The 23,637-nt window shown below is 35.0% G+C and overlaps 1 protein-coding gene across 4 annotated transcripts in view; it reads left to right on the forward strand.

Moving 5' to 3' along the window:
* Positions 1 to 23,637, forward strand: part of LOC115443328 — a 60,418-nt gene that overhangs the window by 15,135 nt on the left and 21,646 nt on the right. For 2 of the 4 annotated variants that reach the window (XM_030168683.2, XM_037444499.1), the window contains exon 2: positions 11,917 to 12,195. The exons of 1 other annotated variant lie outside the window; for it this stretch is intronic. In XM_030168683.2, coding sequence (XP_030024543.2) covers positions 12,076 to 12,195 — 120 coding nt within the window. In that variant the 5' untranslated portion in view covers positions 11,917 to 12,075. Of the gene's footprint in view, positions 1 to 10,383; positions 10,607 to 11,916; positions 12,196 to 23,637 lie in introns of those variants that run through there. One more of the 4 variants, XM_030168684.2, reaches the window with a different exon arrangement.

Consider the following 23,637-nt stretch of genomic DNA (forward strand, 5'->3'; position numbering starts at 1 on the left):
ATTGATGATAATTATGTTAATTGACATCATTTGCTTTGTATAATTATAAACTAAATTCATTCGTAGAAAATCTGTGATGGCTTTTTACTAACATAGTACGAGAGATATAACTAATAATCGGGTTTTTATATTTATTTACTAATAGCCGTAATAGATGACTCAGAGAAAGAAGCTGGCAGGCGTGATAAATATATCTGGGCACTCATTAATTTCACAGCTTTTGTACAACAAAAAATGGCAACTACCCCAATAGACCCCGACAACAATAGAACGATTGGGTGCATAACATAAGGTGCCACAATTTTGTGGTACCTTTAACTAAAATGATGTATAATTGAAAATATTCGAGGAATGCGACACGGAACAGGTAGCGTTCGACTGGTTTTTACTTTTTTTGGCTGTTTTAGTACAAAAACCGACTAATTCTGCTCGTATGAAGCGAATTTTTGACACGCATCGTTTATGCTTTAAGTAATTTAAAGATACGCTTTGATATGAGTTTAGAATCGACAGTCGATTCAAAATAAAACTCGTCAAATGCCTGCTAACTTCAAAAATAAAAAAGGCCCTTAGTCATTATTAATATCTCGTATGGCGAAAGACCGGTAATCTGTCACATTTGATAGTCATGGCCTCTTGACTTGATGTTAACAACAAATGGTACTGACAGTTTGCTGTACTTACTGCACACCGAAGCATGGATTACCTGCAAATGAAATTCGAAGGCCAATTTAATTGCATTCATATTTACTTTGTAATTGGTTGGTTAGTCATCAATCCGTACAAAGTCATATGATTTTAAAAATAGAAACTAAGGTAGAATTCACATATGTGGACACTTATTTTTTTAATACTGATTTATTATAATTATTTGTTTAAACAAATTAAAGCTACATGTAATGGCATTGTCCTTAGCAAATGTAAAAGTCTCAAAGTAACAGGCATAAGTGACCCCAAGAAAGTTCACCTTGACAGATTATGCAAACATGAAATTAATTACAACAATTTATCAAGATTCAAAGTCTACAAAATTAAAAAGCAACACGCCTTTGTCTCGGCAAGTCCTTGAACAGTAAATTAATACCTTATTTCAACTTAAATTGATAAACTTGATTGTATAAGTCGAAACGTTTTAATGGCTAAAGCTACTGCCAGCTGTGTCAAACAAATCAGCCGTCGGCATAATTGCCAGATTAATCTTAATAAGGTTTGTGTCGTGACCAGCTAGTTTGGGCTCAAGGCTTGTATCGAACAATTTTGAGTGTCCAGGATTCAAGGGTAGCCGCGTTCGTGCTCTTTCGATACGTGTCGCTCGTGACCTAGGCATTTGGAGCTCTATATGGCAGTCGGGCTTGTTATCACGGGCTTTGTCTGCGGATCAGTGATGCGCAAATTATTTTATTTTTGAGTGTTCGATTCATTCCATGTATTGATATCGATAACAATCATGACCGTGATCAGCCAACAGTTAAGTCGATTTACATTAGATTTAGAATGGAACGTCACTAATCCAAAACTACATCAAACATTAAGTTGAAAACAAGAGTATGATTACTCGCCTTGAACCAAATTATCTTGTCGAATGTCAATACTACTAAACATAACTTTCGACATAATTCTATTAGTATGCATTTGTCGTGAAATGGCATCGGATCGGGTCGCATTGTCAGATCGTTGTCGCGTATCGGTCGTGAAAGATCGATCGGTTCCGAAGAGACACGACCGAACGACTTCGGCCGGTAATTGAAACGTCCGTAACAATTTTGGCATTCTTCTAAACGATCGCGTCTTAATTTCGTTTTGTTTCGCCACCGTGGGTTTATGGAGCACGTACTAGATAGATAACTGAAATGTTTTTACTTGTTGTAACATTTAGTTTTAGAACGCTACTTTCAGATTTTATGGTAGCACGCAAAAAAGATAATGGTATCTTGCAAATGATTTACAAATGAAAGTATTGTAATTAAGTAATATGTTTAACTATAACGAAGATAATTATAATACAAATGAGTACCCTGTTTTCTTATGAGCTAATTACAAATAATTATAAAGTGACAATTTCATTTAACTACTAGTTATAAGCATGCAGAATTCTATATACAAAGTTGGGAAACTTGTTAATGACAAAATGAATGAAAACTACAAAACCGAATAATACTGAATCCCTCTGCGAAATAAAAGCCAAAAGGATCCCGGGTAATACCCAGTTTTTATAAAAGCAAACATTTATACAGACCACTTGCAGTTAAAGTCCCCATAAATCACAATGAAACCCTGTACCATTTTTTTGCAAGATCTTTATCATGAACAACCGCACACGACGGTCTACAAAATATCAGCAAAGTTGTGTTTGCGGCTAGCAAAGATTACATTGTCTGCAAATAGTATGTCGGCGATGTTGTCTAGTTTTTTGGCGAGAAGAAATTTAATTTTGTAATGAGGCCCGGATTGGTGTTCAAGGAAAAAGTGGTTGGAGCAGGTTTTTTGGTTCAGGCTATTCGTTTGTGGCCAGTCGACGCGAGGCCTTTGAGTTTGCTACTATATATACGTAGTGAATAAGTGTTTTCAGTTATATTTAGAAAAGAAGTTGTTAGTTTTAATTTCTCATTGTAAGATTTAGATAAGAATGAGCGATAAGAAATTGTAATTGGTCCAAGGGCCAAACTCTTCGGTGTATAATGACCGCAGATCGCTAAAATGCAATTTTATAACCAAAACGGGAGAGGTAGAGTTCATTATATCAAATTAAACACCAGCAATAGGGAATAGCCAAACAACGATCTACGCCTCCATCTCCAATACAATAGTCATCCAAGCACACACACCAAAACCACTGCATAGAGGAAATACAGGTTTTTATAACGTGTTTGTTACAATAGGTCCGTGCCAGCGGCTTTCAGTAAACTGTAGTCCGAATATCAAACGGTACCTTACCTTAACGATAACTGTAAGCTAGGTCGCGCGATAAACCGTAAGGAGATAGATGCAATCAATCCACTGAACAGTGAATGTAGTAATCCAATCTAGAATGATTTATACATTGAATTAACTTGGACGTTTACTTTCACGCGACGGTGGCTTGCTTGTTTTAACGGTGTAATAAAAATGTTTATATGTAAAAAAAAATACGAAATAGTGTCGTAGAAGTTATGGAAGCAATAAGAGATTATTGAGTGTGCTAGTAGGAGGCGATACAGGATCTCAATAAATGTGTGTGCCTCTATATGATGATAAAATTAGATTGTGCATGCTATTGTTAACACCATGAATAGAGTTCGATCTACACCATTCAAAACCTTAAATTAAATTTAATTCATCGCCCATCATTCTAAGACATCAGATAGTAAATCACATAATGCCCAGTTCTTATAGAGTTTGTACTATTTTTTGTAACGCAGTCTGATTCATAGCATAACGCATGCACGTGTCGTAATACAAGGAAACTTACACTTGAACGTTTGAGTCTTTAAAATGCAATGTTACGGCCTGTGACTTACATGTTTACGTTTGAAGGTACAAGGGAGCGGCCAGCGGCCTTGCAAAAATCCAACCTGAACGCGTAGGCGTAAATATAACATAACCTCGGAATGCAGTCCCTTTTATCAAAAGATTACATTATGTTACGTGGGTGAGGTTTTTGGCTGCAGAACTTGCCAGTCTTATGAATATAGGTAATAAAATCGTTCTGATATTAATTATTAAAATAAACATGTTGAGATATAAATGGTTAAGTTTGGCAGCAAGATTTAGGTTGCATATTGTTTCCGATCCTTTTGATGCTACTGCAAACAAAATTGCTAACATTAATGATCTAAATAATAGAAAAAAACCTCTACAGAAAGACAAAGTACATTATCGATAGGCACGAAGACTGCATAAATCATTGTCTATTTCTCGTTAGCCCCACTATTGTCTGTAAAGCTTTAACGAGGAAACTAAAAACCGCAACGTTTCAAAGCAATTGGCATTTCATAAATCTATCAAAGACCAATGTAAATCTTATAAATTACAAATTCTGTCTGGTCAACACACTTTACTTAATATTGAATATTCAAATATTATAAATGCAAAACGTGTTTGGATATTTGCTGGCCGGTATAACGACTAAATCAATTAATTTGAAAACTGGAATAAAGCCCGAGTATGTAAACCGTACTCTCGATTCAAATCACTCGTTTACATATCAGATAATGTTGAATTATCTGAGTTTCACCCACGGAATTTGTTCGAAGTTGAAATATTGCTGTATTTATTACATTAAGGTACTAATTAATATTCAGATCTCTAAAAACAAACTAGTAATGTTAAGTTGTAAACTTCATGGAATTATGAAAAGGCGAAAGTTAAGAATATCGAATAGGTAATCATTACTGCAAGTTTTGCTCAAAATATTGAAAACTAATTACCGTAAACAAGAATGAAGAGGATTATCAAGGTTTCCCATTAAATACTAAGTAAACCACATATTCCCGGCATGTTGATAGGAAATAATTTGAATAACTCATCGCCAGTTTGATTGAGGCCATACCTCAAGCAACACAGATCCTATTACGGAACTAGATGTAATGCAGTTATGAGAACAATAATAAGCTGACTCCGTGAACAACTGGTGCAAACCTAATCATTTACAAATCGAACTGCTTGAGGTGAATTCGTTATAAATGTTGGTGTATTTGTAACTGAAAAGGCTTAAGGCGTTTCGGTTGGAGGTGTAGATAATTTACATACGCAACTCAAAAGAAATAAATGCTAGAAATAAACAGAATAAATTGAGCTCATAAATTAACAAACCGAAATACCTATAGTACAGTTTTCGTAAGTAGATCAATGAGAGCATGAAACAAATACCAATGCGAATACAATTATTTTATACTTCCGAGATATCCAGTCGTAAAGTCGAAAGTTTCTTCCAAGATGTCCACAGATCTGTCGCCGCCGTTTTGATAATAGCAATTAATGTTTACGATCGAAAATTAGATATCGCGGAAATTGACGGCGAAGTTTTTTTTAACATGCACCTGACCTCGGCAAATGGTCGATGAACCTATAAGGCTTTGACTCTCGAAGAAACATCACGTAGACCGAACGGCGCTACTTCACGCATCGACGAAATATAAATTTAAAAAGTAATTGATAAAAAAAATTAGTTAACCGGAACATTGCTCCCGATGCGATGCGGGTTTTTGTCTCAGCCTCAAGGCCTTGGCAGTGTTGAACGTTTTTGTAGTGAATTTTCATGGAATAATTTCGTATTTACCAATAGTTCGTGAGTTTGTACGATGTAATGTCATATATACTGAAAGACCAGTGTTTTTATGAAAGCAATTCAATGTAAATTTTTAAAAGTATTTGAACTATAATGGCAAAATATGAGGCATGACTCGTAATACTTAGATATCATTAAATAGATGTTTTTAATTAATGCCATTATAGAAAGCAAGCGCTGGATCTAACACAATTTGCAAAATTACAAAACCACAGTCGTGGTTAGTACAAGTGTAGTAAGGTCTTCTTGTGTTTCTAACTTTAACGATAAAATTCCTATTTCTATTTTTACCAATAAAAATGTTTTATTTCTTTATGCAACACGTATTTTATAACAATAAATCACAATCTTACACTTTATCAAAACGCATAGTTTTAGTAACAATCAGTGTTTACAGTACTACTGGTAGTTGGGTAATTTCAATTTTATAGAGGATAATTAACAATTTGCGACGGCACGTTTGTTTAATTACTTTCGTTTAGAGTAACGGTCCCCCGAGACTAATAATTTGAAATTAATTGCTTCGCGTCTTCGATTCGTTGGTCACTGACTGTGTAGTGAACATCAAATGGCCGGTTGAAATTTGTTTGAATTGCACACCTACTTTATTTAATTGCGTTAGAACAGCTTTGATTGCTTATAAACCTGATATTAACAGGTGATTTGCGTGAATGGACTGCCTGAATGGATACATCGTCTGGTTTAATGATGATCATTGAAATGTTGATTAGGAAATTCTGAATGCAACACATAAACAAATTAAAACCAACCAAGATATGCTAATACATCAATTTGTAATTATAAGTATGTGACCTATTTGTATAATTGGCACATTTTGTAAGTGACTAAAAATATCAAATGATAATGACTATAAATTCTTCAAATTCAAATTGTATCCTTAATCGATGGTAAACTATAGAAAGAATAATTAACAAAATAGCTTATATTAATGAAGAACATTAATCCTCAAATCCAAAGCACATGATAAACGTAATGCCATTGGACGAACCGTTACAACAACAAATTTTGAATTTTCAAGTCTCGTTTCGCGTGTTCGGCCATCATTAATTCTTATTTGCGTGCTGTTCCGACCGATTGGCCACAATCTCGGCTCGTTCCACCACAGACTAGTCCTCGTAGGAAACACACGTGTGTTGAATCTGCATGTTCTGTTACTTTTTACGGTAGTGTGGTTAAGGTATTTGGAACGTGATTCGCTTTACGTTGTGTCAATGGAGAAATTCTGAATTGTTATGTAAAATTTTGTCGCGTAAGAATACGAATTGGTAAGAGTGCGTTTATAAGGTTCTTATGTCAGTGTAAGTCTGATGGTTATCAATGGAGATATCACTTAACGAATATTTTACTATTCCGAATTCGTAATCATTAAGTAAACCCTACTTCTATTCCAGTATTAGTTCTATGATACCCAACCAAAAATATTTGAGACCGGGTCATGTCATAACCTTGTTTACATATAGGCCGCCAAAAAATGGACATCCTGCTAACATCGCGCATACTTCCTCCTCGTCACTGCACCGCCTTGCTAATCACTAATCATAGATTCCATACGATCGCGTGCACACACTGTTTTCCTATTGGGAAAGTGGGACATTATCATATTTATACAAACGTTACTTCCAGAAATACTTCAGTTTGACTTATGACCGTGTGTGACGTGTGTTTGTTTAGTGATCAAATTCCTTTGTCTTTTGCGTGACTCTTATCGTGTCTAGTTTTAGATTCGATAGAGATATTGTGATCACTTTGTGGACTTAAAAGATATTGATTTGAGGTTAGTCGTGTTTTTATTTCGATTTCGATTGATAAATTATTTTGTGTTAGTCACGTATTTATTTATACACGAATTGTGTTTTAGCTCGGTGTTTAATTCGATTATGTGTCCAAGTGGAGTGTCTTTTATTGTAAAAATAATTCATATTAACTCTTTGTAAATAAAACTACAATACTTACTCCAGAGTTAGGTAACCATCGATACTTGAAACCCATTTCATCTTACACAGATAAGATTGTCGATAACAATCTGAAGTATAGACTTGTCAATCAGGCGTTTGATAAAGTGTTGCTCTTACAAATATGTTATTTGGTTAAGTTTATTGGGTCACTCGATTATTGCTAAGTAATAAGTAAAGCAAAAAGCTAGTTCATTATTTGAATACTCAAACCGATATGTATTGGATGATACCCCTCTCCTGTCTTGTTAACCACTGGATTGCGATTTGAAGATCATCGCAGCCAGAGTGAAGTCTGAGCGATATGTTAGTTACCATCTAAAGACTTAGGGAGTCTAGAGCAGTGCGATACCGCGCATTGGTTTATCTTTCAAAATGCTGGGTGTTGCTAGTGTTATAGGCCATCACCATCAGACATGTTATTTAGTAGATTCATTAAAAGTAGTAAATGGAAGTAATAAAACTTGTTTTTAAGCTGTTCCATGGTTATGGCTTGTCAACCCTGTTATATAAATGTTTAGAATTACTCCCACAACGCTTATTATGCTATTGTCACATGACTAAATGTGCTTATAGGGCTGCCACCACAAATATAGGTAGAATTTAGTTTTATATGTTTTTCAAATAGTGACTAAGTGCACTTATTAAGAAAAGTTTTCAATTAATGCATTTCTGTTTGATCATGACGAAGATTTATTTAATCATAGTTCAAAACTTCATACTGAAATATCTCGATGACGTATGTCACTATCATTTATCTCAATCAATAACTTCAGATACCGAGTATCTGTGATATTATCTTAAAGATTCAGAGTAAAAAATATGTTACTATATCACGCTTCTGTAAAAATCCACAATAAGTAGTTTTTGAATTGAATTTAAGAATATATAAGTTCGATTCTGTTTATAATACAGGATTCTAAATATACACTCAATCAATAATTAAAAACTATTTTCATTTAATATCGAAGAGTGACAACCCTAAGCAAAGCCAATATGTCTCGGTTTAATTACTTTCGCAACAATACACACATTCTCATACATTTGTAGGAGTGTTTTACACACGCTTTTCTTTGTTTCGCGAAGGACGCGCATTATGTTTCTCGCAAATGGTATGAGTAATGCTAATCGAGAAATAACTTCGCTCGGATTACTTTTATTGTGCCTGGTGACCGCTATTGTGTAGTAAACTGGAATGTAAGTCATGGGAACCTTATGCATTAAGTTGTTAAGCCCTTTCTTCTTCCATTTTCAAATGTGTGCTCTTGTCAATTCGTTTACGTTTGAAATTGGAAAATTATCTATATATATAAAAATGAATCCCTATTTCCCTTGGTCACGCCATCACGCGTGAACGGCTGGACCGATTTCACTATTTTTTTTGTGTTTGTTATCGTCAGGAGAAGGTTCTGATGAAAGAAAAAATTCAAAAAATTGCGCGGAAAATTAATCAATTTAAGAAAACTTAACGAAAATATTAATTTTATATAACTATCAATTGTTTGAAATAACTGTCAGTGATTGTCAGAATGCGCGCTACAAATTCATAGTTAAGACTGGACAACGTCTGTCGGGTCAACTAGTATAATATAGAATAAGGTTAGTTTGTAAATAAAAAGTCGTCATGAATTAAGATTTGTTTTTAATTTAGGTAATAAAACTTTTTCGGAATGAAACGTCCATGTTACATTTTCCGGAATAAAATTCAAGTCAGCTATTTCTAATCCATGTTCATTGCATTTCAAAAACTCTCGGAATCTTAATTGCAGAACATAGGCTGACATTCTGCAATATCGATTTAAGCAAAAGGCTCGCAATAAAGAAACAAACACCTTAATTGAATAACAATTAGAGGTCCGGCAATAACACGTTCCTGTATGATCGTATCGGAAGCCGGAATCCAAGTCCGGTACCCGATTTTACCAATGTTTGTTGTATCCGATTATGTCACCCACATACGTCGTGTAGAATGATATCCGTAAGCGTTTTTAAATTTTTATGACTAAGATCCGTGTGGACGCTGAAAAATCTTGTATGTATAAAAATTAATTATAACCTTTAGTAAAGTAATAATAAGGCTACATTTTTTTAGATAAATTGACGAAAATCCTTTATTAAATTGAACAATACTGATAGTTCCAGAAAGTCTTTTATATGAGACATGACATGTCGAACTGGTCACAAGAAAAAAGACCATTAAAAAAACAAAAACCAGTCGCCATATTGTATCGAACGCGTTCAATCGAAAGAAAGCAGCGGAGATTCAAATTAGAAAGGTTTAGCAAAGATTTACAACGTGCTTCAACGTCGAGTGATAGTAAACTCGATTCACTATTCACGATCGCAACAATGTGGTGCGTTTTTTACTACGTGTTGGGTAATCATGGTCATCGGCCGGTAGTCGTTTTGGTTCGAGTTTTAAAGGTAATTGCATAACTGTTATCTGTACTAACGAATGAACATACCACTGTTCTCATCAATTGAATATCAACTCTATTCATATAATTACTAAGTCGAAGGTTCTTCGATCGCATTCAAGGGAGGAAAGCGCGCAACAATGCAAAGTGGTGTTTAACATTCCACAAAGAGATCTAAATTCGAAACTGGCGTATTTACGGTAAAGGCTACTGTTTTATGTGGCGCCCGTGCGCTTGCGCACTAGTTGGTTACGATTCTCTACGTAGGATAATGCAAGACTAGTCATCAGTTACTGTTGGTTTAGTTAACTTGACTTAGGTACTTAATAAGGGTCACATTGTCATATTTATATAGGTACAGTAATATAAATACAACGGGTACGGCTATGTTTGCGAAGGATATATTCATCATATAATACGATAACGAACAAGCTATCATATCAGACATAAATCAAATTCCAGGCGATAACAAATAATCGTAGATATTGTTTATAACTTCCTTACAACTATAAAACCATGGTTTATGATGAATTGTTGAGGCTTAAAGAAAAGACACTATCTTTACAAGCGATATAATTACACCATGGGTAAATAGAGACCTTCCCAGAGCTGCACGCAACGCCTCCAGTATCGTAAACTATATCTTTAGTGGTTTGAATAACTATCAATATAGCGATCTTATCTAAATTGCCATGTCCTTGATTTCAACACTTAATGCATTGGTCAGTTTAAATTGGTTCATCGGTGCAAGAAGTCGACAGTGTTACAATCTTTTGTTTTTGTATCTGTTAATTAATTGCAAATTGGTTTTCTCAATCCAATAAACTGAAGCATGTAGATACTAGTGAAATAATGGACTTGTAGTTTTTGTTTAGTTGATAGGATCCGGTTCAACATTTGTAATTTGGGATTTGGTTCTTGTGAGTTTTTCTACAAGGAATTCTGTGGAAGTAAGTTTAAATAAATCCTCTTTTGGAATAATTTATAACTGCTAATTAGGTTTGGTTGTCGCTAGACACGTTTTAGGTTCTTTTGAGGTTTTAATCGTCTCGGCTCTCACAGTTTCTAATTTGCCACAGGATATCAAAGTACATAAACGTTTTGATTGCGAAACGCTTACATAATATCACGTAATTATGGTTTTTAGATACATTTCTTTAATTGCTTCCGCGCCAGCGTACCTACGAGAACGTTGGTTATGGTAATGTAAATGATCAGCGGTTATGTGAATTATTCCTTTAATGTGTAGTACTGTTAATCCCGTAAGAAAATTGCTCGTATCATATTTATCTTTCTTTATATTATTTGTAAAGAAAACACCGTCTTCAACATTAATGGACATTTAGTCCTTGTTGATGCTTTGTCCTTGAAGATGCTGATAAATATAATTAGCATTAAAATCAAGCAATCAAGATTTTGTATCATTTGTACTAAACGGCTTTCTCCAAAACGCTGGTTAGCCGACGTTAATTTACTTAGCATATTTTTGCGTGCAGTTTTACGCCTTCAGCTTCAATATTTCACTTCGTATTTTCATTTAAAAAAATATATAGAAACAATTTCTATAACTTGTAAAGCCCCAAAACAAATATATAAGAGTTCGGATCACATAAATAATATTTCCCGGTTTAAGTTTGAAGGCGTAGTCATTTGCATCAAGATAAAAGATTGCAGTCTTACTATTGACACGGATTAATTTAATGCATCACTTCTCTTATAATCTACTTTTCTTATAATCCACATCTTACATTTCCTCTTAGCCACCACAAAAAGATATCTAAAAGTTTATGTGTTATAATAAATATATTTTCAAAGCATTTGCGGTTTTACTCTGAATGTAGGCTTGCAAACGTCATGTACAGCGTCCCACGCAAGTTTCGCCATTGTCTAATATAGCTCCAGACGTGATAATTGGCGTATCTATTGCATTATTGGACATTGGACATGACGCCCATGTAGCTTGTTAAAGACTTGAATCTACACACTTAAATTTTATGATGTGCCCTTACTTTTTATCCTATATCAGCTTCTCGTACCTTCGTATATCCGCGATGTACGATTTCTGACATTGTGTGCAGTCGTGGGTTGTAGTGGTAGCGTACTACCAGTTTACCAACTTGCTCATTTACTTCGCTGTATAAAAATATTCGCAATATATTTTGCTTTTGTGTCGTAACATTTATTCTAATCACCTCATATCTTTATATATTGTAACATAAAACATTGGAGATTATCACTAACAACAGCTTTTTCTTTGCAGGCTAAAATTAATCGAAAAACAACACTAACCATCCGCCCTCATAGACGCTTAGGCTGTCACTAACGCCCCCTGGTGGGATATTCTGGCATCTGTGTGATGTGCCGGCACCATCACATGGCAGTGTATGTGGAAGTCACCTGAGACGCGAAGGCACAAAGTATGAAGTTCTCAACGGGATCCAGTTCAAGTAGCTTGGCGAGCGACTCGCTGTCGAGGAAGTCCACTCTGTGCATATACACGGAGGTGGACGTGCCAGCGGTGATGCCGACTTGCGAAAGGGTGAGTTTTAAATTGCTAGATAACTCCACTTTAAATGTTGAAAGTCGATTGAAGCTACAGATAAGGCGTAAGTGGAGTGGAGTTGCGATAATAGTGAATAGCACAATGTACTTCATTTTGAACTTTCATGCGTCATTTTTATTTATTTTCATCATTACAATGCCATTGAGCGCAGTACAATTAATGATAATGTTGATAACTAAGCAATGGTCTCTAAATTGTCACAATACGCTTCTAATGCGCAGGGGCATATGATACCTAATCTTCACTACACTAGATACCCGATAATAATGCCGTTTGCGTCGACACGAAAAAATGTAAGTCGTGAATGTCAAAGTCATGAGTAAAGGCCGCGACCCTGCATTCTGCACTCTGCAGCGAGAAACCGACCGACAAAGAGAAAAAACCTCAAACGATAAACAATATTAAACAAACTTAAACTCGTAAAAATAGAAGTATTGTATATATTTGAAATAACGTCATGTTTCAATTCGATTCGATATGTAATAAAAACATCAATAAAAATGCAAAGTTTTTGCGCAAGTTGTAAGAACAACATCCAGGATATCGTAAAGTTAAGCTGGTTCAACTTAATACGTTACAAAACGCATACCTCGCTATCTCGCAATATATTCTGTATTAACTATAATAAATCTCGTTGAATGTCTTCGTTCGTTACTTAATCACGTCACCGAGCTACACCAATACTTATTTGCAAATAAGAATTGCCGTCCGCATGAAAACGCGGCCGATGACCCATTGTCTATAATGCTATACATTAATATTTTTCACATCCAAACAAAGCAAAACCACAATGTACGACTAGCTGTAAACTATCATTTTATCACGTCATTAAAGTCAATTAACTGCTAAAATACTGACCGGGTGGGCGGTTCAATAAAATAGCTCACGACACACCAAACACCTCACGAGCTTTTACTTTTTAACATACTAACCAGATACATTGTAGGATTAATGCCCGATAGCCATAAAGTGAAAGCGTCATCTGATAAGGAGATCCAACCTTAATATCACGACAGGCAAATTGCTTTCGGTTTTTCACGAGCCAAGTATAGCACATTAACTTTCGGTTTCGTGCGTTAATAACAATATCGCATTAACCAAAACAATGAAAATCCGTCAGCGCTGGTTCGGGTACGTGTGGAGAAAGTGGCGTGTCATCACTGCTTCTGCGGGCCTTCCGATTATTCTGCAACGCCTTGAAAATACATTCGTTCACTCGTCTCATCGCCATAATCTCGCAACAGTCATTTGCATTTTTAAAGCTGGCCTTTGACCGCGTTGCTTTGTGAAGCGGTCGTCGCTTCTCGGACGCGACTCACTTCGCGAATTTATTTACACGGGCGTGCAAATTGCGAGTGTAAATAGTTAAATCGATGACGCGGCTTTTGCAAAGATTACGTGCACTTACGTTCGTGAAACTTGCTACACGTAATCGAATAAATAAATCTTCTCAATCGGACACTAATTAGCTCATAATTCTTCTTGTGCAATCGTCGACCTTGATAGTTTTCGAACGTTTCACCTTCATGATTTATGGATTTAAGTTTTTGTATTACTACAAGAGGATTTAAAATAAGCCTTTGATTGATGACTGCGGCGTCCTCATGGTGTGTCTGTGCATCTGTGTTTGTGTATTGGCCAAGATGCTATTATTGCGTATTGCAGTTCGGGACATTGTTTGGCAGTTCTTCGTGCGGTGGCTCAAGGCCGTTATTGATTTGACTATCGCTAAGACGATCTGCCGTTATGGCTGATGCACTTTCACGCTTCTAATAAATAGGTACAATGCAATTATTTCCACACAAACGTATACAAGATTCAAACAATGCAATCACCGTATGCCGTCGACGTCTTCTATTACTTTATTAGAATTTCTTCACCTTGTTATGACATTTTCTTTGTGGTGTCGTTTGCAAAGTTTTGCACGCGAATTCCATGCTGTGGTTTTATTGCTTTCGTGGAAATGTGAATTTTTAGAATAACTAGAACACTATTATTACAGTGCATTGGTTCGTTTCTCGCGAAGAACCTGTACGTTTTTATATTCTTATCTAAGAGCTCGTCGCTTAAGTAATAAAAAGGACACTATTATAAAATATACATAACAACCGATGTCTCAATTTAGAATCTCCGTCATTGTTTTTTGTTATCAATGATGTTATGCTTCCTCCCGTTATCTCAGTAATACCGCCGCGCCATAAACTTTGTTATCGTCGGCAAATATTTGCGCACCCACTTTTTTTGTTCACGTATAATAACAATCGACACGTAACGCGGTGGTCGAGATATCAATTATTTCATACGTCAAACGAATGACGCGCCACTTTCGCCTTCAAATCTGGTAGGTGTTCAATCAACGGATCGGCGAACTATTAATCTGTGGCCATTGTTCTGTCGGCTAATGAACTTTTACCGACGAATTATAACGAAAGTGAATTTCTTAATGATCGCGTTTAGAAAACCTATCGGTTCTAAACGGACATTATCTTTATTGATGACTTGAGTTTGTCCGACGTCCCCATTGACAACGATTAAAACGAAACGACAGCCGGCAATTCTTGTTTCGTATCGACTCTCAATTCACGAACTATAATTTAGGAAGTTAATCTCTATACATCAATCAATTGTATCCGTTTTCTCCTCGGGTATTAGTGTAGTGTGCTAGGCCAATAATAATTTTATTGATGTCACGTGTACTTTTTACTGGACATTAATTTTAGTTGTATTTTTCTACTATTGTTGTTTATCAATCTAGGTTATTTTTTTAATTGATTTTATTTCCCTTTTAGTTTTATACAGTAACCACTGTCGTCCTTTCCACTGTGATTTAATTTTTTTTCATACTTTGTCCAATTTATTTCATTGCCGGCTAAGTTCCATTTGCAGGGCTTTGTGTTTCATTTCCACGGTTCTTAATTTTATCTACGGCAAACCAATATAAATCTTTCCCTCCAAGTTTGGCCTATTGTACCGTTTGTTCAACAGAGTGTGTACGTATTACGTACGCACCTTTTGTTCTAACAGTAACGCGATACAAATTCGTTTGCTGGCCTTATGTGGATTGCGGTTATGGTTCACCACATTACTGATCCTATTGTGTCGGCATCGTTGGTTTTATGAGCGACATTGCTGTACGCGTTTAATTCAACTGTTGTTGTTAATTTGAATTTATGTGATTTAGGGTCTTTTACTAGGACTTCACGATCGTCTTACAACCTTGAATCCTTTTTCTAGCAGTACTGACATTAGAATTTTTGTATATACTACCTATTATTTCTTCTTGGTATCATTACATTGTAAAATGGCCGTAAATTTCAAATTACCGGTATTACCCTGCCTTGTGACATCATCAACAATAATCTACACTGTAAAACCTCAACATAGTGCAGCGCAGCTTTGTTTGCTTATGAATCACTCTATAATTTCTCAGAGATTCAACAAATTGCAGTTTCGATACCAGCCACAGAACAGTATCGATTTTTAAATTATCACCCACGCTATCATGAGATAATGTTAGATAACGAATGAATGCGGACTTGGCTGGATTTGTAAATGCAATATGAAGATATTTCTCGAATTTTAGTATCGTTTACGCTTTTCATTTCAATCATTGGATTTGAACGTTTGTAATGACATTTACAGACAGCTATGAAGGATTATGAATACCAATTGCTGGTGTAATAAGATTTTGAGTTTACACGAGAACCCTTTGCTTAAATTATTTAACCGATTCAACTTACAAGAAATTCAATTGATTGGTCTAATTAAACGATGCGTTCACTGTTTTCGAATAGTAAAGATATAGCATCTCAATTGGGATAATTTGAACTGTTGAAAAATGGTTGCCAAAACCGAATACTTCAGACCTCTTAATTCTTCCCTAAAGCGTTATACATTACAGACATTACTCGTTATCTGAATAGCTAGCCAAACAATTATACAAAGACATCAAAAAGCGAATGGACACACATTCCGATCCCACGTCCCGCAGGCATGGCTAAGTAAAAGAGCAATTTTTCTCAATAACGCGACGCGAGTAATTTTGTTAAATGATCAGAGGCATCCGCACCTGCCGTGTCGAACAGGAATGTGCGCATTCCTCATTGTAATCTCTAATTCCGTCCGTCTGGTTATTATTTTAATAACGAGCCTTGCATGCATAGAGTGGTGTCTATGCGGACATATTCCACATGCGTGGTTAGGAATGAAATCGTCACGTGGAATCTGTTTATCGCGTCTTACGTATACATGAGACAAATTGATGTTGGATGTTTCAAATTACGAGGGCTTTTGTGCTTATAATTTCAGTAGTTTTCTGTTATTCCAAAGTTTATTCCAAAGTCAAACATATTAATCATGAATGATAATTAATAGTTTATGGAAGTTAATTTATTAGACCAAATAATTTATAAAATCATGTCTAGTCATTTCTTTATCAAAACCTGTTCTTTCATGATTGACAAGCTAGTACTAAAGTATTATAAAAAAAACAAACACGCTACAGCTGGTTTCGTGGATCGCGTGATTATCCTTGTGATGCGCGTGCGCAGTATCGTGTTTTTCTCACTAATCTCGTTACTACTCAAGTGACGATAGCTGTAACACTGGAAATTCTCCGAATAACTACTGAAGAAGATTTTCAATCATTGTCAATAGAAAACAATAGTTTTCCCACGATTATCGTTAAATTTTTGATGTCATTCACAAACATTTTTTTAGTTCTGTCGTGTTTCCGTTTAATAGACATTATAGTTACCTATTAAGCATCACGAGACCTAAGGATAGGTACATTATAGGGTATACAGTACTTTGTAATTCAATAATATAAAGTAGCTTAAAGATAACATAAAATTACCAATTATCGGTGAGTACTTCAGAAATAACAACGGTATTGCGTGAACGTTTTACTTTACCGGTACACCACAAAAATCACGTTTCGTACTTTGTAATGGCGTAAAGGAGGGCAATGCTTCGTTTCCCATGAACTTAAATGTGAAAACGTAATTGTCCAATGAAATGCAGAATTTTGTTGGCAACGATTGGAATTGGATTTTTATTTATTTTATTGAATTGTTAGGAAAATTATGTTGGATATAGTTGCCAGGAGATGTCGCTACGTCAAGTAGTTGTAATAACAATAGGGGTTGCCAGACACTGAGAATGATGAGATGAGAAATGACGCTATTTGATCTAAAAAGATTACTTACATAAAATACGTGCACAAGTAATAATATAGAAATTGATATTTTAAGGTGACGTATGGACTGTGGTCATGAAGTGCTTTATAAAGCAAACTTCTATTATGTTACTATTTAATCGTGGTCTACACCATCAGTTCCCTTACTAATGTATTAATACAGTCGTATAAAAATTGAGGTCTCGTGCAAAGTACGTAATTTACTCAGCATTATATTATGCGGTAAATCTTTTGTAATGTGTTGGAACTCCTAACTTGATACTTATATGGCAGAAATATTTGTTATATAATCTGAAACTAGTGTCAATGGTTTGTTTGAATGATTATTTAATCATGAAATAATTTTATTTCTAAAACGGATTGTATTATATGTATATCATGTTTTAGATCTATTAACCAAAAGTGCATTTTTTGGGCATTTTGTCTCTATTAAGTTCATGTTTGCTATTGAAGATCTACTCTAAGGAATTAATAATATTATTAATTTATTAATCTATTAAAATCATGTATAAATTATCATTATTATACCAAATGGACATCGAAAAACTTAACACTCTTGACCTAATAAATGTATCCATTAGAAATTTATCGGAACAGTCGGCCAACATGATAGTATAATTGATCCAATCCCAATATTTGATCAAACACAAGCAAGCTTCGGATGCAAGTATTAACATTTTTCACGTGTTCCCTCCATTGTTTATCGATACTTTCATCACTGTGACCCCGCAAGCTCACAAGCTCATTACAGTTGTACTTAGGGTTGCCCTCTTCTTGGGTTATGAGAAGAATATGCATCATATTTCATACAATCGTATGTGTATTTATTATTGAATTTATCTAAAATGTAAACAAATGTTTTGATAATATTTCGCAAGCAGCTGTAATATTATAATCAAAACATTTTTAATTAATTTACTTTACGGAATAACCCGTAGAGGAGTTGTTTTTTATGTCGAAAATACGCCTTAGCCTTTTTAAACGCGCATTATACACTAGTTTGATCGAATGAATAAAACATGAAAATAACACATATTTTTTATATATGCGAAATCCTATAAAAATAAAATAAATATCCTTCTAAATATTTAAGTCATGATAGTAACATAATTTCCTTAGTAGAGTGGCAGCCCTATTGTATTGTACATCGCACATGTCATGCGTTTATCGCACGAGCATACTACTCTAACATCGTACGAGATTTGCTGTTTATTGAACACTTTCTCCATAAACTTTGAACGATAATCTTTTGTTTACATCTCTATGTGCTATTGTTTTACTCTTCAGTTGACAATGTAATTACTGATTAACTTTACAATCGTGTTGATAATATGTCTGTGACCGTTATCACGTGGTAATAGGAATGACATTGAAATATTCGGGACATTTTCAATGTTTAACACTTACTTTGAGTCTCCAATACTCGGGGATTAAGTTTGTATGTGTTTGTTTAGATTCCATTCAAATATATATTTGTAGTTTTGCGACTAGTTTAAAGCTGACAGCTATAAAACCGGTGTCAAAATTTGCTCAAAAATGAAGGATTCAGAATCTAAAAGTTGACTTTTTCATTGCTTTAGTAGGCAACCTAGCAAGCAGTCCGCCTGATTTCTGATTTTTTTGTCTCTTTTTGTTTTGTATCTGTTATTATTATGACATTGACAATTTCACTACTAAATAAACCGTGGCAGCCATAATATAAACAGATAAAGGATTCATCATTTTAAACACCAAACAAAACAGCTTCCCCTATCGGATATCATTACATGAACATTACCCGATGCAGAGAAAATCTAGATCCCCACATTACAAATACTGCACGGTGTCTCTGCATTACCTAAACGTATGTTTAGAAACGGAGTGTTAGTACCTGTGCTTTCCGGTACATAATATGTGGCCATGTTTTGTCCTACCTATAAATGACATGTATTACTGTGGTCGTATTCCTTCCTAGATATGTGTGATTGTACAGGTCAATGAACTGCGTAGTTATAAATACATTGTGTCCTATGAATATACAGTCTATCGTTGAGGATAGTGCAGTACCGCGTAAATTACAAAGAAAGTTGAGAACTGTCAAACAAAAGTTTTTTTTTTGGTAATAGGTTAGTTGGATGTGGTATGGGCTGCCAAGATCAATGTCCGCAGTTTCAAATCCCCAGGACTCACACCTCTGACTAAAATTATGTGTGTGTTCTTTATGAATTATCGCTAGCTTTAATCGTGACGGAAAACTTCGTGAGAAACCCTGCGTGCCTGAAAAGTTCTCTATAGGAATTTTGAGAGTGTATGAAGTCTACCAATCCGCCCTCAGTAGTATAGGAAGCCCGTATCCAACAGTGGAACAATATACAATACAAGGCTGATATTATTATTATTGTTAACCAATAGTTAAGTGAAGTATGTATTAATCTCAGTTGTGACGATTTCGTCATTTAAGCTGTATTTACCTGTGCTAGTTATAGACGATTAGAAAACGATAAATATAAAAGTCAGGATGGATATATTAGTCCGATTAAACTCTTTCTTTTTCTTATTAATAGAACAGTTTTTATAAATATGTAGTTAAATAAAATAAAGCTATGTTGCATTCAGAATAACTTTCCAGTAGTTAACGTATGTCTTACCTAGTTAACTTAAATGTAACGTAAATAAATCAACAAAAATCATTATACACAGTTATTATGAAAATTAAAACTGATGTGAGAGCGTATCATACACAAATACATATTTCAGTCCATAGAAAATAATACCGCAAATTTAGAGTGATAATAATTCAGCTCACCTTGAATAAATCAGAGTTCATATTGTTTTGGTAATCAAACCACAAGACGGTTCATAAAAGTTTAATTTAAAGACGACGAGAAATCGAATGGTAAACCTCACGGCCATAACATTATTCTCAAACCATTGAAGATAATAATTTATCTACATAAACCTTTCAATATTAACTTATTATATTTCCACCTAGATGATCTTCCTAGCCGATTTCGTCCACGGCGACTAGAAACTGGACAGGCATATTTAGCTAAAACTAAGATTGCCTTCTAGTCATGCTTCTGCCCTTTAATACTCTCTTATCTGACTTAAAGACTATATAAGTCGCTACCTAGATACCTTTTAACTTACATACGTGCGTAAACACACGTCATCCAGCCTTATGAAAACGTCAAGCCAACTTCATTTACATGGCACAGAATGCACAATCTTTCGCTGCGTTTATCTTTATCACTGTTCAAATCATTTTTATTTCACAACGTTGCATACATTACCGGTGTTACAATGTATGAAGAAACTTAGCCCAGATCTATCTTGTTTCGATGCAATTTCACGCGAATTTGCATACGCGTTTGCTGCGAACCAATAAAAGTTAAAGTCTCTGATGGCCTGAAGCAATTTTCGCACTTGAGTCTAGAAAGTTCCATCGATGGAATGTGGGCGTCTTGCGTACTGGGATACTGTCTCGTTGAATTTAACTCGGCGGCCTTTTATAATTGGGCTAGGTTTGTGATTAAAAGTAAAAATAATTGTGTTTCTATTATTTGGTGGGTCGTTGCTAGTGTAGTTGTAAATTCTTATGTTTATGCGAATGTTTGACTAAAACAAAACTATTCTACATTGATTTCATCGCGGTTTTTTATATTATAATTTCCTTCGACGTTTTGTAAACTTTACAGCCTTCATCTCTTCCTCCTCAGTTAAAAATAAAATTAAAATAGTTTTATTTCAATAGTATAGTTGTATTAGAAAAACAATAACTAAAACTGACATTACATGTTTATGAAATTTTGTAAACGTAAAAACTGTGAATCCGTACAATGATTTTCTAACAATCTCGCAATACCAGATGCGAAATTACCTAAGAACGCATAACAAGGAACAGCACTATCTGGCTAGGATAAATCACCGGCGTTTAGTAATCAGTCACGGCTGTTGCGCGGTCTTTAATCCGTACTGGTTAGGTAAGTTAAGTAATTTGGATGTTTGAGCGCAAACAAAGTCCCGTTGGGTCACGTCTCACGTAACATTCGTGTGTGATTAAGCCTATTGCCTACTGTACCAGATCAATATTTGCACAAACATATAAAAATACATTGACGGAATGGTAATGCTAAACAAAAATCGTATTTATCGACAATATTTTTAATTTAATTTCTGCTTAAATTTTTTGACAAATTTATTAGTAAACATAGCCTTGCTTAAATGTCAGTAGCAAATTCTGCGACTGTCGCATTATATCTTCTATCCGCAATGGAACTGATTAGTCTATAACCACAACCGCTGCCGGAACCAACAAGCCCTGAAACCTAGATATGCGGCACAGAGTAAACAAGGCCGATGTCTCCGTGCGTGGCCATCGGAAACCATATTCATAAAACAGATTGTTCGTCGAGTGCCGACATTGAAGTTGTGATGAAATGTCCATCTTATTTTCCGCTCGAGAAACTCACTGCGGTTTGACGCGAGGTCCCATTGTGAGCGACGCGCTACGTGACAGGCACGGACATGTCAACTGACAGGTGTTTTTGTAAACACTGGAGTCGTGCTTTCGATTTTGGTTGCGCTTTTGATGTTTTTTGGTTTATGCGGAAATACATGAATAGAAGTACTTACTTATTTGTACTATTTGCTAACATAGTATATTTACAATGTGAAATAAAAACTAAAATGTTTTTCTTTTGCTGAGTCGGTTTAGTTAGGTTCGAGCTAGGGATGGCTGTGTCTTTCTAAAGCTTACAAACTTTTCGAACATGAGAGCGTGTGCATAAGACATAGAGCGTGTACTATGAATCAACTTCACAATAATCGATTAACACGAAATTATACAAAGATAAATGATCACATGGCTTTGACCTACATACACCGGCCATTTACACCTCGCGTTACGTAACAAAATTCCACAATAATAGGGACATAATCCAATAAAAATAAATCCACGCCGCCACTGAAACCCCTCAGTGACAGCACTACATGCAGTATTTTTTCTAAGTGAAGCTAAAGCATGCGGTCTGGTAACATTTTTTCGTAGAATTGATTTCTAATGCACAAAACTGGTTCTCTCATGTGTTTTTATGCACACGTTGTCGGGTGTTAAATTATAAAATTTACATACGGACATACGTATCGTCACTTAACTCTGGAGATGTCGAGGGTAATTGAGTTTTTACTGCCGTCGGATAGAAAATAAGAGCTCGCAATATGACCGCTTTATTAGTCGGAGACACGATGTAGAGCGGATAGAGTGTGGAATGTCGCTTGATGTTTTGTTTTATATCTTAATGGGGTTCAAGTATTTAATGACTTTATAAGTTCTAGCGTAGAATATTGCACTGCTGTATGAACCAATGAATGGTAAATTCCTTGTAACAGAATATTTTCTGCTATAATACAATATTTTGTTTAGCAAACAATTTCAACCAATTATGGTTGCAAGCAACAAAACTATGATGAAATAGAAATAAAGAGGCATGATAAAATGGAACAGGTTTTAGATTAAGATTTAACCTTTACATAAAAACCCTATAATTATGATGTCTTCAGATTAGTATCTTCCCGTTGTGGAATTATTTTAATTACCTTCAAAGGTCACTAATCGAGACCCAGGAAGAAGCATTAAAAGGTCAAATCTCTGCAACAAACTCGATTAATGTTAATTAGTGTAAATCGTTTAATCTATTGATTATAGAACGTGGAGTAATGGAATAAAGTTCACTCACTTTCCCTTGTGAAATAGAATGTACTTACTTGGTTTTATCAAAAATAATGTATATCGATTGGATGCCACTTCTTCCTTGACATTCACGTTGCACTGATGACTAATATGAAGCGTAGGTGAAACTAAGATTGAGAAGTTTTATAACCGACTTAAAAAAAAGGAGGAGGATCTCAATTCGACTGTATTTTTTTTTTATGTTTGCTACCTCAGAACTTTTGACTGGGTGAACCGATTTTGATGATTCTTTTATTTGAAAGCTGGTGCTTCTCGTGTGGTCTCATATAAATTTCATTATTATCGGACCTTAAAATTATGTCGTCAACGTATACTGACTTTTGGGAAATACAATACAAATATCTAACAAGAAATACCGATGCTTTGATAAATGCCAGCACGATCATAAAAATACCTTATTATTAAAAATACTAATAAAACAGTAATAAGTTTTAATTAATAAAAGAAATTCTAACACGCGAAACAGCAGTTAATATGTATAATCTGTGTC

Source organism: Manduca sexta, chromosome 28 (assembly GCF_014839805.1).
Source record: "Manduca sexta isolate Smith_Timp_Sample1 chromosome 28, JHU_Msex_v1.0, whole genome shotgun sequence".
NCBI classification, from domain to species: Eukaryota; Metazoa; Arthropoda; class Insecta; order Lepidoptera; family Sphingidae; genus Manduca; species Manduca sexta.